Source organism: Paramisgurnus dabryanus, chromosome 23 (assembly GCF_030506205.2).
Source record: "Paramisgurnus dabryanus chromosome 23, PD_genome_1.1, whole genome shotgun sequence".
Lineage (NCBI taxonomy): Eukaryota > Metazoa > Chordata > Actinopteri > Cypriniformes > Cobitidae > Paramisgurnus > Paramisgurnus dabryanus.
This window is the reverse complement of record NC_133359.1, coordinates 25344038-25363943: the sequence shown is the minus strand read 5'-3', so window position 1 is coordinate 25363943 and position 19906 is coordinate 25344038. Positions and strand designations below refer to the sequence as shown.

General features: G+C 41.9%; 2 gene segments (V, D, J or C); one reads left to right on the top strand and one right to left on the bottom strand.

Moving 5' to 3' along the window:
• Window positions 1-1328: 1328 nt before the first annotated feature.
• On the bottom strand, window positions 1329-2785 carry LOC135781725 (Ig kappa-b4 chain C region-like). The segment is given in 2 exon segments: window positions 1329-1770; window positions 2768-2785. A coding segment is annotated over 1 exon segment (249 nt).
• Window positions 2786-2930: 145 nt separating this feature from the next.
• LOC135781674 (Ig kappa chain V region S211-like) lies at window positions 2931-4943 on the top strand. The segment is given in 5 exon segments: window positions 2931-2940; window positions 3312-3404; window positions 3508-3611; window positions 4001-4080; window positions 4709-4943. Coding segments are annotated over 5 exon segments (522 nt in total).
• Window positions 4944-19906: the final 14963 nt, after the last annotated feature.

The following is a 19906-nucleotide window of genomic DNA, read 5'->3' as shown; positions in this document are numbered from 1 at the left end:
TAAAGAGTGATACAAAAACCTCTGTCAGTCAGACTCACAGTGACTGCACTCATACACCTGACAGATACTGCAGATGATGATGCTGATAGTTTATTTCACCTACAGCTTATTTATTTATTTTGTGCTATAGCTTATTTGAAAGCCAACTTTATAGACAATTATACATTTAATTGATTTTTTTTTGATAGTTGTAAATTGTATTATTAATTTATTGTCTGTCTATTATTTTCTGTTGTGTTAAAACAGCTTTGCATTGATGATTTTTATTATTATTGTATTACAGCTTAATTCATAATATTTTAAAAACTGATAATACTCACACATATAGAGAAACATCAGTCAGTATCATTCAGTCAACAGCTGCAATGTAAAAAAAATCTTTATCGCTTTATTTATATTTTTCATTTTTGTTTCGTTTTGTTTTGTTAAATCAACTCAGATTTACAAGTAATTTCAACTTACTATTATTTGTCTTGACAAGAGATGAGTTGCTACAACTTTAACTCATTTCAACTACAATTTCTGAATTATAACAACTCATCTCTTGTCAAGATTAGTATAGACCCCTTCACAGTTCACGGCACATGCGGTTCCCACTGCGCATGTCGGGGTCAGAAAAGTCATTACAGCAGATTGAGTTGGGTGTTATTCGGTATCGTCAAAAATGCCTACTTGCGTCGTGGGCTTGAAAAATCACACCAGGCCTCCCTTTAAGTTTTTCGGGATTCCTGCAGAATCTCAAAAACAAAAAATACAACATCTGTGGCTGCAAGCAATTAAACGTGCAGACTGGGACAATGCAAAGATCAAAGAGGCTTGTGTTTGTAGTGCTCATTTCATTTCAGGTAAGTCATCATTTTTCAGCCCTGTTAGATTAAACTAGAAAATGGTATGAACAGTTTGACCCCATGCTGCACGCGCATCCGATAGTCATTCAATGTTTAAAAACCTTAAAGGGGTCTATTAGTAGGAAAAAAACTTGTAAATCCGAGTTGATTAAACAAAAAATTATGACAGCAAATAATTTTATACAGTGAATCACAGATACTAAAGGAGTCACATGAGAATAACTATCAAACTAAACACACTGACACATCAATCAAACCCTGTCACACATGTTTATACTTCAATATCTCTTTATAATCATTGATCAAGATCACTGCATGTCTGAGGTTCTTCATTTGACTGACAGTTATGTAAAATTACTTCATCTGCAGGTGTTTTCATGCTTCATTGAGTCAGGTTTATTTATAACATGTTAGCTTTCATATTCAAAACAGACAAAATGAGTCTAAGACATAAAGATAGAATATGATTTTATTTGCTGAATTGTCACACAATCATGAGTGAATGAATAAAGCAGACATAGACTTGTGTTGTTTGATGTGAGAGAGAAATGAAGAGAAACACAGTTAGTCTGTTAGTCTTGATGTGAGAGTGAGTGGATCTACTGTGAACACTGATCTCTCCTCAATTCTCCAGTGACTTTATCACGCTGGTCTTTCTGTGTGAGCTCACAGCTGACTGAGATCACTGAGCTCCACTCCTGCTCAGAGAGAGTCAGACTGCTGCTCCAGCTGTACAGACCGTCCTTCTCCAGGAGAGCAACACTGCTGTACTGAGACCTGCTGCTGATCCCGTCCACCTTCCAGTTCAGACTCCAGTCTGAGGGGAAGCCCTTGTTGGCCACACACATCAGTGTTGCTGTTTGCTTTGTGGAAATCTCTTCACTGGACGGCGGCAGGACGCTCACTTTAGGACGACTGTTGCCTGACAATCACATCAATAGTCAATAACTCACACAAGAAAGAAAAAAACTTCATTCTTTCTGTGTTAAACATAAAATATCTTGATTATAAATATTTTGGTCTTCTAAATAATTTTAAGTAAGGGATAATGTAGAGGCAGCCGGTAGTTATTGGGAAATAAGCCCCGACAGTGTGATCAGGACCCGACGCGAAGCGGAGGGTCTTGTATCACACTGAAGGGGCTTATTTCCCAATAACTACCGGCTGCCCCTACATTATCCCGCTTATTACACGGCTACTTGCCACATAAGAAAAAAACTGGACATGAATATGAATTTGAAACATTTTATTGGCATATTTGTTTTAAATTAACATTTTTATCCTTCCACGAAACTTTGCACAGATGCATAAAATGATCGTAATACCTTATTAAGAGCCTCTGCTTCATACTTGTCTGTCTCTATTTTTTCTCTTTAACCAGTCTTTGAGAAGTTTTAATGCCCATTCTGTATTTTTTTGTGTGTTGGCTTCGTAGCTGTCATGCTCTATTTTGTCAAGTTCAGTCTCAGTAAGCTCTCTGTGTCTTGTCGTGGTTGTCTAGTGTTTGTCACAAGATGGCGCCAAACAGACAGTAATCTTTATTGGTCTTTATTGGCGCGGAGCGATTTTACTCGTGCAAGTAGTCCGGCTATGCGTTATTATTTTGGAGCGGTTATTATTTGAAAAGAACGAACCTGCAAATGTCTCAACTGACCAATCAGAATCAAGCATTCCAGAGAGCCGTGTAATAATAAATAATAATGTTTTTGTAACTCAATTTTACAACGTTCGCTCCATATATAACAAACTAAGTTGATCTACACAATATATTATTAATTATCAACAGCCTGCCGTGCATTCAATTATTTTAACTCCTAATTTTATTCCATAAATCCATTTCAATCTAGTGTTTCATACCTGATGTATATATTTATAAAATTATATATTTTATTAAAATTATTATTGAATTATTTACTTACTGCCAACATCCAGTCTGGTGCCGCTGCCAAATGTGTACCACAGTGATACAAACTAATAGAGCGACTGTACAAAAACCTCTACACACTTGACTGAACACAAACTGCAACAGAATAAACAACACTAACATCACACAACACAAACAACTATTGTGAAAATCTCTGAATGATTAAAGGTTAAGAATGTTAACCACAAAACGATTACAAAATTTCTCCAGTTTTCACTCTTTATCACTTATTCTCATTGTGTTGTGTGGACACTTTGTAACTCTTTAACCTGCACACACAAACCTGAAGCTTTAGACAAATTAATTCTGAACATTTTGGACATTTGTTTTTACTTTTATTCAAAACTTTATTTGTTATTTATTATTATACAATTGTATTATTCAGAATATTTTGGCATGGAAATCCATTGAATAATGATAGTGTATTAGTCTGTACGAGCAGAAGTTTCCTGTCGTCTTCTTTGCATTGTGTTGTCATGCTTCAGTGATGTGTGAGTGTTTATAGTGCTGTGAGTTTAACACTTCATGACTGAGATCAGAACAGAACAGAATCTTCATCATCACACAAACCAAAAGAACAACAATGACTTTCATCATCATCTTCATCTGGACACTCACAGTCTTTACTCAAGGTTTGTGTTGTAACATTTTTATCATCATCATTAATTCATTGAAGAGTGAAAATTTGATTTGTTTCAGTGTTGTCTTATATTTCATTCTTGTTGTTTATTTCAGTGTGTAGAGGACAGTACACGGTTACTCAGAGTCCATCAATAACAGCAGTTCAACCAGGACAACAAGTTAAAATAAACTGTAAAGTCAGCAGTGCAGTAGTGATGGTCAACCCGGATCTTTTTAAGGATTCGGGTTATTCTGAGTCACTCACTAATATGATCCGGGTTGTGCGAGTCACTCGAGTCACTTCCAATTCCAATCCCTAAATCATACTAATGCCAACCAAGCAACTCAGATCACGCATGCAGCTACGAGTCTACGACTCCTCTGCTCGCAAAAAACGGCTGGGGAACTCGTAAAAAACATGCATGTCCGTGGTAACATTATCAATAACATAATTGTAAAAGTTCGGTGTGTTTAGTTTCATTTCATAATGACAAATATATCAACACCACGTTTAGAAGATGTCAGGCTTTGTTGACTTGGATGTGAGAGGAACATGTCCTGTTTCAGATTGACTTAAAAGATCCACGATAGGTTTCGGTTAATGCAGCCACACAGTCACTCATCCACGCAAGAACATGATCTTGTGATTGAGTCCCAGACAGAGACGCCCGCTCCTGCACGGGTCCTGTGAGTGAACCACTCGCGTCACTCTGAGTGACTCAGTCAACAAGAGGAGCTGTGTATGTCCGTCGGTGGCGGATCTTTCCAGCAGCACTGCTGCAGCAGTCCTCGGATTTAAAATGTTTAAACATTTGCAGCTTCTACCCAAAACATTGTGCCAGTCAAATATTGCAACAGATTAGCCTACATGAGTCAGTGGGTTAATAACACGAGCAAGGCTCATTTTTCCTAGTCCAGGATTCAAGCTCTATGAGTTGAGTCACTCTCTGTGTGAATCCCCGAGCCGCCGACCAACTCATTGTCGCGCGCACGCATCCCTTTGTACTCGGACTCGGAGCTGCAGGAAATTACGATCCGGAATAGCAGCTTTTTGCTCACTCGGTACCCCCAGTTGACATTTGGAGATATAAATTAACTTGTTGTTGCAAGTTATAGAACCTGTAGAGTTATTTGTTGTAATTCTGTTGTAAACATTTGAAGAGCTTTGTGTTTTATACAATTTCTCATTCTTAATGCAAAATCTGAGAGGACTCAACTGACTCGGGTTAATGGTCACTAGGACTCATGGTTCTCGAGTCATTTTAGGGATCGGGTTAAATGATCCGAGTTTCGAGTGACTCGCTCATCACTACAGTGCAGTGCATAATAGTAATTGTTTATACTGGTACTTACAGAAACCCGGAGAAGCTCCTAAACTCCTCATATATTATGCAACAAGCCTCCAGTCAGGAACTCCATCAAGATTCAGTGGCAGCGGATCAAACACAGATTTCACTTTGACCATCAGAGAAGTTCAGACTGAAGATTCAGGAGATTATTACTGTCTGAGTTTCCACTATCCAAGTAGCACTTATGTGTACACACAGTGATAAAGAGTGATACAAAAACCTCTGTCAGTCAGACTGCACAGTGACTGCACTCATACACCTGACAGCTACTGCAGATGATCATACTACACAATAACACACAACACTGATCGGAGAACACACAAAAATATTTTTTATCAGTATTTATAAAGACAAAAATGTTAACAATAATCTATCCAAACTGCTTATGCATATTAATTCCACAGGGAGTACAGTAGCTTAAAATTATTTGATTATTTGACTAATACGATCATACTTTAGGTTTAATATCAAACTCATTTCTGCTTTATTTTCTTCAAACCCCCTATTCAATAATGAAGCTGTTAAGAGCAAACATACACAAACTCTTCAACTTCAAATGAGAATATAAGAGAGGATTTTTTTTCTGCATTTGTCTGTTCTTGTAATTCAGTGGAAAACGGAGGGGTTACTTGAGTGTAACCTTGTTCCCTGAAAAAGCGGAACGAGATGCTGCGCTGCTAAGCGCTATGGGGAAACGACTTTATTGTTGACCAGCTGAATATAGTGTGCAAACACGTCAATGAAATTGACCTGGAGGTATATAGCCTCGGTTGATGACGACATCACAGCGCACCCGATGCGAGGCTATAAAATAGATGAGCACCAGCTGTGTCATCAGATCTTTTGTTTGAAGACCAGTCCTGGGACATCTACTGTACGGCAAGACAGCGCAGCATCTCGTTCCGCTTTTTCAGGGAACAAGGTTACACTCAAGTAACCCCTCCGTTCCCTATCAAAAGCTTTACTCGATGCTGCGCTGCTAAGCGCTATGGGGAACGACAATACCCACGCTGCCGTGCTTGGAGATGTCTGGACCCCTTACGGATGTGTAAGTGTGTGCACAAGGACCGCAAGGAAATCTCAGACATAAACAACCAAGCTAAAAATAGTGGATGTGTGCGGAAAGGATGCTCCTGCCGCCTCACAAACATCTATAAGAAGGCACCCCTTCCTAATAAATAGCAGTGGGGGATACCCCTTTATGGACAAATGGTTTAGACAGCAGCTTGAGATGTTGACTCGAGGACATGAGACCCTGGAGTGACATGAGCATCCAAGCTATAAAATCTTATGAATGTATGCGGAGAGGACCAGCCCGCCGCATCACAAACGCTCTGTAAGGAGGCACCCCTTACTAAAAGTAGCAGTGGGGGAAACCCCTTTTATGGACAAATGGCATAGACATCAGCTTGAAATGTTGACTCGAGGAGAGGAGATCCTGGAGTGACATGAGCATCCAAGCTATAAAATCTTATGAATGTATGCGGAGAGGACCAGCCCGCCGCATCACAAACGCTCTGCAAGGAGGCCCCTTTTACTAAAGCAGTAGAAGAGGCTACTCCCCTGGTGGAGTGAGCTCTCAGACCTGCTGGCGAGACTTGACCGCGCGCCTCAAAGGCAAGAGCAATGGCATCCCTAACCCAATGTGATATGGACTGCCTGGTGGCCGCAGCACCTCTTTTGCGGCTCCCAAAACAGACAAACAACTGCTCTGACTTATGCTGCCTTCACGTGCTATGGGAAATATGATATTTTCCATTTGTGAACTGGTATGTACCAGCGTGTTGTGTTCAAGTGCATTTTCCATTTGTGAACTAGAATTTACCAGTTTGCTGCGTTCAAGTGCATTTTTCATTTGTGAACTGGTATTTACCATTGCTTTTGTTGTCATTCAACCATTCACAACGTTATTGCTGCTCTCCGCCATTTTGAAAAGGTCAAAGGTAATCTCATCTCGGGAACTCGGTCATCAAAATATTTTACGAGTTGCCCAGTGGAAAATACCACATGAGGGGTGTTCATGTGCATTTTCCAAGTGGGATTTTGGTATTTACCATAATTACGATAGCACGTGAAGGCAGCATTACACCACTGGCTAGTGCGGTGGACATAAGTCTGAAGAGCACGGACTGGACACAATCTGTGGTATAACTCCTGCTCCGGCGTTGTGAACGGCGGAGGGCAGAAAGTCTCAAGAATGACCGGATGTGGGCATAAGCTGCTGACAACTTTTCCTGCAGAAAACTCAGAACTGTAGCAAACTGGCAGTTAACAGGATCTGCATTATGTGTCATGCACCATGCTTCAAAGACACCCCATTTAAAGGCATAATTCTTTCTAGTGGAAGGAGCCCTAGCACTCAAAATAGTGTCAATAACATCAGGTGACAAACCTGTGTCCCTCAGTTGGTACCCTTAGGAGCCAAACATGGAGATTCCACAGGTCGGGCCTGAGATGCATTATCATATGAGACAGAAGGCCCCTCCTCTCCGGACTTGCCCATGGCGAGCCGTTGAGGAGAGATATTATCTCTAAAGAACCATACTTTGTTCAGCCAACGCGGTGCTATCAGAAAGAGGCAAGAGCCTTGCTGGCGAACTCTGGCTAGAACCTGCGGGAGCAGCGCCACTGGAGGAAACGCATAAAGGCGTTTGTCCGGCCATGTGTGCGCCATTGCGTCCAGACCCAGGGGGGAAGTAAAGGAGACATTGCGCTATCTGAAAAGAGGCCAAGAGGTCCACTTTCTCTCTGTAAAATCAGGTCCATATCTGAGACACTATGTCTGGGTGGGGTTTCCATTCCCCAGTCGATAATGTCTGCCTGGACAGTAAATCTGCTCCTACATACAGGTTTTCTGGGATGTACACTGTTCTGAGTGACAGGGACTTGCCCTGAGCCCAGAGAAAAATCTGCCTCGCTATCTTGTTCAGATTGCGGGAGCGCCGACCTCCCTGGTGATTTATGTATAAGACTGTCGCTGTGTTGTCCACCCGCACTAGGACATGACAGCTTCTCAGTTGGCGGAGAAAGTATTTCAGGGCCAAAAATACAGCCCTCAGCTCTAGGCAATTGATGTGCCAACCGAGCTGATGACCCTCCAATTCCCCTTGAGCTGGACGACCATCTAAGGTCGCACCCCAGCCCGTCAGGGAGGCGTCTGTCATTAGCAGTTTGCGATGACAAGTCGCTCATAGCGTGGGACCCCAGGCAACAAACCGGGGTCTTATCCACATAGTTAGTGTATGAAGCCCGTGGCGCATCACTTTAATCAGCCTTTGAGGGTTGGCCCTTGGATGAAACCCTCCGGCTCTGAGTCACAACTGAAACGGCGTCATATGCAACAGCCCCAAAGGAATCACCGTGGATGCTGATGCCATAAACCCTAATATCCTCTGATATTATTTCACAGTGAGATCCTGGCCTAGCCTGACTCTGCTCAGGGTATGCTGAATGGCCTCGATTCGTGCGGGAGACAAATGTGCCCGCATCGTAATCGAATCCCAGACTATCCCTAAATAAGTCATTCTCTGGGCATGAGAAAGAACGCTTTTCTTGGCGTTGAGTCTCAACCCTAGAAAAAGTAGATGTGCTAACACAATGTTTTTGTGTTGGAGCGCCACCTCTCGCGATTTTGCTAGTATTAGCCAATCATCCATGTAATTTTAAAATGCGGATGCCCCGGAGTCTCAATGGAGCCAGTGCTGCATCCATACATTTTGTGTGTGTGCGGGGTGATAAAGCTAGGCAGACTGTAAGAACCAGGAAGTATCTGCTGTAAAAGCCTGACCTTCTCTCTGGAAGGGGAACATGTTCTATGGCCCCTTTCATCAGTAGAGTTTGTATTTCTTGCAACAGTACGTGCGTTCGTTCCGGTCTCACGGAAGTGAATATCACGCCATTGAAGTGCGGAGGACGACGAATAAATTGGATTATGTATCCTAAGTGTACTGTGCTTATTACCAAAGCAGAAACGCCTGGCAGGAGTTTCCACGCTGCCAGACTCTCTGATAATGGTATTAATTTAATTATTTCCTCTTAGGGGAATGCTAAAAACCCTGCACGGGGAGCCTTTAACATTGAAGACAGAGGGCCTTTAACATTACGCTGGAAACCGCCGCCCCCCCCACAAGCCCAGAGGCGGCGGAGGTGGAGAGGCTTCGTAAAGGCAACGGGACGGAGCGATCTGATGTAACATGATATGCCCCGCCTGCCGGCGAGCCCTACTGTAAAGAGTGGAACCGTCAGGATTGTTTCTTTTATAAATGAAAGTGCTGAGGTCCGCCCTTGGGGCTGCAGAGTGTGACAAGTCATTCCAGTGGCGGCGTTTCACAAAAACCTAGGGTATGGCAAAAATTCTTCGTACAAGGCGACCATTCAAATAACGAATCTATGAAACCACATTATACCCATATGTTTACATACTCCACCAACCTGTATAAAATCATACTATGATTGCACGGATGTACACTTACTGACAACAATACGGAAGCAATACAAATGAAAAACAAAAACAGAAATCATGGTTGTTTAAAATGCTTTTCAAATGTTGTCATTCTTAACTAAGTGGAACTCCAGCAACAGATAAAACTAAATCAAGATAATATCAAAACATACTGTAACATCCCTTCACAAATCTTGTCATGACAGCCGGCAATAAACACTTATAAAACACAATAAAGACTTTTAATGATGTGAGATAGAGCACACGTAGTTAAACCAGCCAGCTAACCAACTAAGACTAAAACACTAAATAAAACTCTTAGTAAAACAGGGCTAAATGCAAAAACAAGTCTTACCTTTTGTCGTCGTGCAGTTTTTATTCCACAAGTCGCCATATTCAAAAACGCGCGCAAATAATTAATACAATTCACTTCGACTGCGCTACAATTTCCCAGTGTAAGAGAACATGTTTATTTATCCACAGAGAACAAATCGAATTGAAATTGCATTGAAATTGAATTGAACAAATAATTTTACTTCTGGAATAATGTATGCAATATGCATTGCGCGAGTGTGGGGGAGAGTCTGTTTGAATGTTAAAACAAAAAAAGGAGTTTACTTGCGAAAATAAAGATTATAACAACAGCGGTCATCATGAAACCACCTGCACAATTCAATCTGCGCTGCAAGAACGACAGGGTGATGACATCAAAGTACCGCGAGGGTGAGGCGAGAAATAATAGGAAGAGTTTGCTTTCAAACCGCTCTCGCGGCACGTTGATGTCATCCACATGTCGGTTCCTGTATTATAGCATGAAGTCGAGCACACGCCTAAATTATCCATATTAGTGACGTACCAATGTTCAGATATGTTCTACTTAAATATTTAACATTATTTTTAATTAGCTTCATTATAGCCTGTTGATTTCTGGTGTTTTGTCTGAATGCTAGGGTATGGCAACTGCCATACCCTGCCATACGCAAACGCCGCCCCTGAGTCATTCCCCAAGCTCTTCGCGGGGAAACACGATTCTCTACGCTATCCTTTTTAATGTTCCTCGTCTTTGAATGACCGAGATGTCGTAGGGTGACCGTGAGTGACAGCCCCTCCCTTTGCGTGCGGCGAGGCACAAACTGTGTGAATATTCCCTCATGCTTTTAACTTCAGTGAATTTCGTGACAACGGAGTCAACCGTGTCACCAAATAAACCCAATGGGGAAACAGGGGCATTTAAAAGAAAAGTTTTATCCTTCTCATTTATGCCTGACAGATTTAGCCATAAATGCCTCTCTGTGTTTACCAGAGCAGACATAGTACGGCCGATAGCGCAAGCCGTTTATTTAATGACACGGAGAGACAGATCTGTATACGTAGTCATACGCAACTCGTCAAATGTCTCTTTGTCTATCGTCTCGCCTTCACTCAAATCCTTTAACAGATCCGCCTGGTATGCCTGTAATATTGCCATAGTATGCAGCGCAGCACCAGCCTGCCCTGCGGCTTGATAAGCTTTGCCCACGAGAGCTGAAGTTATTTTACACGGTTTCGTGGGCAGGGTAGGCTTCTTTAATGAGGATGCCTAGCCAGGCGAGAGATAACTCACGTGCGTCTCTTCCACCTGTGGCATTTCAGTATATCCGCGCGTCTTCGTACCCACGATAGTCGTAAATTGACGCCGTGGGCATGAAGCACACAATGTGTATGGTCTTTCCAATGATTTATTTAATTCACCATGGAGATCCTCAAAGAAAGGGAGAGGCTCATGTTTCGTCCTCTCCCTTTGTCACTAGAAACCTATCCGCTAGTTTGCTTTGTTTGGGGTTCTCTGGCTCGCGAGGCCAATCAATTTGCAACCTGGCGTGTGTTACCACCTCGAGAAGCTCCTCGACCGACTTTCATCGCGCGAGAAACGCTCTGAGGCTGGTTTATGAAACTCTGCAGAACCGAGAGAGATATCATCAACGTCATTATTATAATTACCCCCACATAAACCGAAGAAACACCGGAGTGCGCTTCGGAATCACGCGAAGAAATATAACTTAATTTGAGGTTGCGGTCAGAAATAATCATGGCGAGCACGAAGCATTTATATTGTGAATGATTCACAATGCTCGCACTCATCAGACTGTATAAAGCCATGACCGCATGCTCCTCCCCCAAACACACAAAACAGTTAAGTGTGTGTGTCGTCCTTCGCCATAAAACGAAAACAAACACGACTTAGACTGCTCGTGACTCTTCTTACTCATATTTTCCTTTTAACTTAAACTCCTTTAAAATCGGAAAGAGAGAAAGTCTGCACTCTATCTTGTTGGAATCTAACTCCTAACAAAGATCTCAAGTGAAGTTCAAAAGGTAAGAAGGAGATTTGCATTTCAGTGTAGCACACACACACATTCAGTAGTTGGTCTGAAAATAAAAAGACCTGATGACACAGCTGGTGCTCATCTATTTTATAGCCTCGCATCGGGTGCGCTGTGATGTCGTCATCAACCGAGGCTATATACCTCCGGGTCAATTTCATTGACGTGTTTGCACACTATATTCAGCTGGTCAACAATAAAGTCGTTTCCCCATAGCGCTTAGCAGAGCAGCATCGAGTAAAGCTTTTGATAGGGAACAGCAAATCTGATGATCTTTGAATAATTATGATCAAATGCACCAACATTTCTTCAGTGAGTTCAGTGTTCATAGTGGTGAGAATAAAACTTTATTTGTTATGAATTGGCTAGCACAATCCATTGGGACAATTTTAAATGTTTTAAGAATTATAAAATGGTACAAAAACAACTTCATAACTGAATAATGCCTTCATTTAGAGAAGTAAAACTGGTTTGTTTCAGTTCAGATGATTCAACCAATCAATCAGTGACACTGAGAGTGTGAAGTGAAAATCATATTTATATTGTCATGCAAAAATCCACGGCAACGTTCATACAGTCTTGTTCAAAATAATAGCAGTACAATGTGACTAACCAGAATAATCAAGGTTTTTAGTATATTTTTTTATTGCTACGTGGCAAACAAGTTACCAGTAGGTTCAGTAGATTCTCAGAAAACAAATGAGACCCAGCATTCATGATATGCACGCTCTTAAGGCTGTGCAATTGGGCAATTAGTTGAATTAGTTGAAAGAGGTGTGTTCAAAAAAATAGCAGTGTGGCATTCAATCACTGAGGTCATCAATTTTGTGAAGAAACAGGTGTGAATCAGGTGGCCCCTATTTAAGGATGAAGCCAACACTTGTTGAACATGCATTTGAAAGCTGAGGAAAATGGGTCGTTCAAGACATTATTCAGAAGAACAGCGTACTTTGATTAAAAAGTTGAATATAGGGGAAAACCTATAAAGAGGTGCAAAAAATGATAGGCTGTTCAGCTAAAATGATCTCCAATGCCTTAAAATGGAGAGCAAAACCAGAGAGACGTGGAAGAAAACGGAAGACAACCATCAAAATGGATAGAAGAATAACCAGAATGGCAAAGGCTCAGCCAATGATCACCTCCAGGATGATCAAAGACAGTCTGGAGTTACCTGTAAGTACTGTGACAGTTAGAAGACGTCTGTGTGAAGCTAATCTATTTTCAAGAATCCCCCGCAAAGTCCCTCTGTTAAAAAAAGGCATGTGCAGAAGAGGTTACAATTTGCCAAAGAACACATCAACTGGCCTAAAGAGAAATGGAGGAACATTTTGTGGACTGATGAGAGTAAAATTGTTCTTTTTGGGTCCAAGGGCCACAGGCAGTTTGTGAGACGACCCCCAAACTCTGAATTCAAGCCACAGTACACAGTGAAGACAGTGAAGCATGGAGCATGATATGGGCATGTTTCTCCTACTATGGTGTTGGGCCTGTTTATCGCATACCAGGGATCATGGATCAGTTTGCATATGTTAAAATACTTGAAGAGGTCATGTTGCCCTATGCTGAAGAGGATGTAAGAATTTAGATTGATCCTGACCAAAAGGTCAGCCCTTCATGGGAACACAGCATGGATGCCCGAGAGTGCAGTGTGTGTGCCCTGTAGGTGCCCGAGGCAGCAAGGACATCAAAGAGAACTTTTTTGCAACACAACAAGTTTTCCTCAAGGACTCACGGCAGGGGACCAAGACCCCCAAAACACCCCTCTCGGGAACCAGAACTTTATCTCGAATACAGGAGACTCCCTGGAGAGTTACACTTGATTTCAAACACCACATCTCCATACAACAACAGGATTCAATGTTAATCTGTGACAATAAATAAGTAAACTTAACCTAATGTTGGGAGACAACTCCTACCTTAGAGATGTTGACCAATCACCCACTGAATGTATATTAGGCACCACCCCTGAATTTTACAACAACCAATCAGTAGCAAACTCCTATATGCTTTGTCTCTCTGGATATTTAAGGGAATGATGTAAAATGGTTCGGCGGGTCTTTCTGTTCATGGAAATTCACCCCCATGATGCTGTATCGTTGATACAGCATCATGTATTTTATTTTACTTTGAGAAATCTGTAACCAGATATTCATCACTTGCCAGGTATGCATTATTCTCATTTGATTATATTTGTTTTCTCGTATTTGAATTGGAATGTGAATTGGCTTCTGAATTATGTTTTACCTACCTGGTTAATAAATTGTTATATTTGATTTTATTCTGTGTTGCTCGGTAAATGTTGACACTGCAAGTAATATCGTTGTATCCGTAGTTACCGTAAGGACTGAAATCAGGCTAGGATCGGCCCAAACCCAGTTAGATAGTGAATAATACATCAGCTGAGGATTTGTGAGATACGAATAGCAATTGGCGTTAGTTCAAGTGTACTTAGAAGCGTGGAGGCTGTGTTTCCGTTTAGAGTAACATTTCTGATTACTCTAAATAGGGTCAGCCTCAACCTCTGTTTATTTCAATGTTATTCTATTCATTAATCTTGATTAGAAATAATAATTGTAATAATTAAGTGTCACCTCTAAGGGGACTAAATAAAGTATGTTTAAAGTTGAGCACGCAGAAAGCGGCCGCTTAAGCGTATAGTCCAACCTCTGGCAGCGACCAACACTGATTCGCTTACGACCGTTGACCAGTATATTAATTATGAGGCCCGTACTAGGATCATGTGCGACTGTGAGAACCGAATGAACGAGTGTAATACCAGAGCTTTATCAGAATAAACAAACAAACATCCATCTAAATTCTGTAAGTTTTAAAAGTAATAATCCGATTTGGAATATAATATAAACTAAATCTTTGTCTTTGGAGTCAGATTAGAGATAAATATACCTAAATTACGTAACGCCAAAACGTCATCTGCAAAGCTCCGGAAAAGACCGAACGCGCTATTAATCCTTCCCATGCGGTTTGGACTTCGCCATTGGGCCAAACGGATGGATGGGGGATATAAAATTTAGACCCCCTTACAAGGACATGCCCTAGAAATGGTTGTTTCAACAAGACAATGACCCAAAACACACTAGTAAACGGGCAAAGTCTTGGTTCAAAACCAACTAAATTAATGTTATGGAGTGGCCAGCCCAATCTCCAGACCTTAATCCAATTGAGAACTTGTGGTATGATATCAAAAATGCTGTTTCTGAAGCAAAACCAAGAAATGTGAATGAATTGTTAAAGAATCATGGAGTGGAATAACAGCTGAGAGGTGCCACAAGTTGGTTGACTCCATGCCACACAGATGTCAAGCAGTTTTAAAAAACTGTGGTCATACAACTAAATATTAGTTTAGTGATTCACAGGATTGCTAAATCCCAGAAGAAAAAAAAATGTTTGTACAAAATAGTTTTGAGTTGGTACAGTCAAAGGTAGACACTGCTATTTTTTTGAACACACCCCTTTCAACTAATTGCCCAATTGCACAGCCTTAAGAGCGTGCATATCATGAATGCTGGGTCTTGTTTGATTTCTGAGAATCTACTGAACCTACTGGTAACTTGTTTGCCACGTAGCAATAAAAAATATACTAAAAACCTTGATTATTCTGGTTAGTCACATTGTACTGCTATTATTTTGAACAAGACTGTATTTATAAAATGTCTTTGACACGGAAAATGTCTTTGACACGGAAAATCGCTTACCGCCATGTCAGGGTCTGAGTGCTGCAGATTTTTGGAAATAAAAGTCATTCTTGCTGCTCAAAAAAGGATTTGAACAATGACATTAGCTGCGCACAATTTCAAGATCATTTGTGAATTAAAGATTTTCCATCTTCAAGTGAGGCGTACGTGCGTTTTCTGTGTATATTTGCCCTGTGAATCACATGCTTTTAAGAAATGATCGAATTTAGGAGGTTTCTATGCAGCATTTTGTAAATGAGGCCCCTGATGTCACTGAATAAACACAAACACTCACAGCTCCTTACAGTGGTCAGTATACACTGATCAACCACAATATTAAATCCATCTGTTTAATATTGTGTATGTCCCCCTCGTGCTGCAAAACAGCTCTGCTGCATCAAGACATTAACTTCACAAGACCTCTGTGGTATCTGGCACCAAGACATTAGCAGCTTTATGTCAAGCAATTTACCTTCATAGATCAGATTTGTTGGTCCAGCCGATGAACCACCAAATTTTCTTTGACAGTGGATTTTTCAAGCTTTTTTGTGGTCTATCAGGCTGAAGACAGTTTTGGTTGTTACCAGCAGGTGGCAGTAAGCGCCAGAAAAAAATAACCATTTGTTTACGTTGAAGAGCAAGCCAGGAAGTCCCGTTCATTTCAGAGGAGTAAAATACATTTTTCATATAAATGTACTTTGTTGTGTTTTGCACAAACAATAAATATCAAGAAAACGCTGTAAATTGACTCATTTTGTAGAGGACAACCTACGCTAACAGACCATGTAGCATTTTGTGTCTAATATGCGCTATCATGGAAGTTTCACGTAAGTTTAAAAAAAACATTTCTTATCTAATTATTCATTCAATAATTGTTGGATATGTGATGATAATAGAACAAAAATAACAATGCAGCCTTATTACTGGGAATGAGAATTTCGTTGGATAAAAGACTTGCCCATGTTTGTCATATTTGAAAAATAAGAAATATGTGAATATTAAATCATTTAAAACCCTTTTTTTTTGGGGGGGGGGGGGTGATAGTGTTAATTAAGTGTAAATAACTTTCTTACAGTAAAATATATGTCAAAGTCAGGGCCGGATTAACATAAGGGCAGAGCCCGCGGGATTAGGGGGCCTGTGATTGGCTGGAGGAAATGAGATTGTCAAGTCATAGGTGGTTGATTTGTGTATAATAAAATAACAAGAAGTTTTTGGAAAATGTGACTGAATTATATAATTCACCGCCCAATCAAATTGATTTTACAATTTGCGCCGTGACGTTGAGAAACACCTCTTTTCATTATGCGTTCATGTAGAACAGGGATTCCCAAAGTGTGGTGCGCCCACCCCCAGGGGTATGCGAGCTGGCACCAGGGGGTGCGCGAGAGGAAAAATGTAATGGCGGTCTGTTTCTTTAAGTGGGATTTTTCCATACAATAAATAAATAAAAAAATGAACAGTAAACATTTCCTTTGTAATTGCTTTTATTTTAAATAAAAAACTATAATTAATTAGTTTTTGATAGAAACATAGAAGACAGCTGCTGTCTTTTTCTACGCACTGCTCTTCTGTTATGCACTGCAGCCGCTATATGCGTGCCAACTCGTTTCATTAATTCCATATATATTATAAATATGCTCAACTGGCTGAAATCAGGGAAACTGTCAAGTGTGGGACGTCTTATGATAAAGTTGTTAGTCACAAAGGAGGAGAGGGATCAAGAGAGAGAGACTTTTTATGGCACAAATAGAAACAATGAAATGTGACGAGACATGCCCTTACGAAAATTAACCATGGTTTTACTACAGTTAAGACCAAAAAACCATGGTTACTGTAGTAAAACCATGGTTACCACAAAATAACCATGGTTTTGACAACCATGGTTTTCAAAAACCATAGTTAAACCATGGTTAGTGTAGTAAAACCATTACTACACTTTTACCACAATAAAACGTCTCGGGTTAAGTATGTAACCCTTGTTCCCTGAGAAGGGAACGAGACGCTGCGTCGCCATAGAGACGCTTTGGGAACGCCTTCAGGTGTGAGTGCGTCTGAATGTGTATATCAAATCCAACCAATGGTGGGGCGTGACGTCACCGGCGGGGTGACGCAGGAGCCGGAAAGCATAAAAGGCGACGTACAACCACGCCCACACTATCTGAAATATTGCCAAAGACGGCTTACAGGTACGCAGGAAGTATGGCAAAGGAGACGCAGCGTCTTGTTCCCTTCTCAGGGAACAAGGGTTACGTTCCCTTTCGAGGGAACTCGCGCTGCGTCGCCATAGAGACGCTTTGGGAACGCTATACCCAATCCGCCAGACTACGAGTGCCTGTCTGTGTGTAAAAAGCACAACTAAGACCTAAGCACCAAAGATCCAGGAGTAGGAGTGAGATCCAACTCATAAAACTGTACAAAAGTGAGCGGTGAGGACCAGCCTGCCGCATCACAGACATCCTGGACAGAGGCACCTGCCCACAGGGCTTTAGATGCTGCCATACCTCTAGTTGAATGCGCTCTGACGGTTAAAGGAGAGGGCCGTACAGAGGCTTCATAAGCAAAAGAGATAGCCTCGACTATCCATTTACTCAAAGTTTGCTTTGTGGCCAGGAAACCTTTCCGGGCCGAACCAAAGCACAAAAATAACTGCTCTGCTTTCCTGAACTCCGCTGTTCTGAGCACATACATGTCCAGTTCTCGTACTGGACAGAGTAAATTAAGCTTTCTTTGGCTCGCGTCCTTAAATGGTGGAGGGCAGAACGCCTGCAAGACTATGGGGCATGGTATGTTGCTCAAAACCTTCGGAACGTAGCCTAGGGTATAGAAAAACCTTTACCATGCCTGGAGCGAACTCGAGACAGGTTGGCGAAACTGAGAGCCTCTAAATCTCCTACCCTCTTAAGGGAGGTAATAGCTAGGAGAAATATAGTTTCCAGAGTAAGAAACTTTCTGAAATTATATCAATGGCTCAAATGGTGCCCCTAATAAGTCCTCCAGGACCACAGACAGATCCCACGCAGGGATCCTAAAATGACTCGCAGGCCTCAGCCTCCGAGTGCCACACAGGAAACGCATGAATAGATGGTCTCTACTTAATGAGGGACCGACCACTAAGGTATGAAAGACAGATATAACTGCCACATAAGCCTTAATGGTCAAAGGAGGCAGCCCTGCTGCAAACTGCTGTTATAAAAACTCCAGAACTGTACCAAGGGGCAGTTAACTGGGTCATATAAGTGTTCTTGGCACCACGTAATTAAAGTATTTCTTCAAATGCGTATAATTTCCTGGTGGAGGGAGCTCTGGAAATAAAATAGTCTGCACAACCTCAGTTGAGAGACCCATTTCTATGAGTCTGTCCTCCTCAGAGGCCAGAACCAAAAACTCTAGGCAGGGGTAAAACACAGTGCCCCTTGCCTGAGACCACCGATCCCTCCAGATCGGCCCCTGAAATGGGGAGCCGTCTAGGAGGGAGACCAGGTTCGAAAACCACACTCGGGTCAGCCAACACGGGGCTACGAGCAACAGCTGCGCCTGTGCTGCCGGACCCTCTCCAGAACTCCCGGGAGCTGAGCAATTAGGGAAAAACACACAGGAGGCCCTCAGACCCTTCCTGTGTCATGGCAACCAGTCCGAGTGGGACTGGGTGAAAAAGAGAAAACCAAAAAGTACAATGTGAATTCTCCTGAATTGCAAACAGGTCAGCTTTCGCTTGGCCGAACCTGAGCCAAAATTGCTCCCCCACATGTGGGTGGAGTCTTCATTCCCCAAGCTCAAAGCCTGCCGCAGCAGAACGTCTGCTCCATGTGGACTTACATAGATTTTGACCTTATGGTCTTCCATAGCCACTTCCCGGCCTTAGAGGGATGCATCCATCGTAAGCCTGATGTGACGACCTTGAGCCCCCGATATTGGCCTTCATGGGAAAGGAACCATGGTTTCTTCCATAATTCTAAGGCACAAAGCATCTGCGTGTGACCTTGATCATGAGAAACAGGTTGCCCCTCAGGGAACCCCATGGTTAAAAGGATGGATTCTTTACGAGCAGGAGACAACCGTGCCTGCAGTCATTGAAATCCATACCACGCCCAGAAAAGAGGTCCTCTGTGCTGGAGAAACATACTTTTCCTGGCGTTTATTTGATGGGACATTTTTGTCCCTTTTGGCTTTCCATAACTGATCACAGCTAGAAAGGGATGCATCTGTCATTAATGTTTTGCGACTACAGACCGCACCTAACTTGGGGCCTGTAAACAAATACCCAAAATTTTTTCCATATTCTTAGGGCACGAAGACATATGCACGTAACCCTGAACATGTGAAAAAGCCAACACTGGCCTTTTTTGAGAAAGGAACCATAGTTTCTGCCATAATACTAAGGCACAAAGCATTCGCGTGTGACCTTGATTATGCGAAAACGGGTTGCCCCTCAGGGAACCCCATGGTTAAAGGATGGATTCTATACGAGCAGGAGACAACCGTGCCTGCAGTCGTTGAAATCCATACTACGCCCAGAAAAGAGGTCCTCTGTACTGGAGAAGCACAATTTTCCTGGCGTTTAGCTGATTGGATATTTTTGTCCTTTTGGCTTTTCATAGCCGATCCTCAGCTTAACAGAAATGCATCTGTCATTAATGTCATGCGACAACAGTCTGCACCTCACTC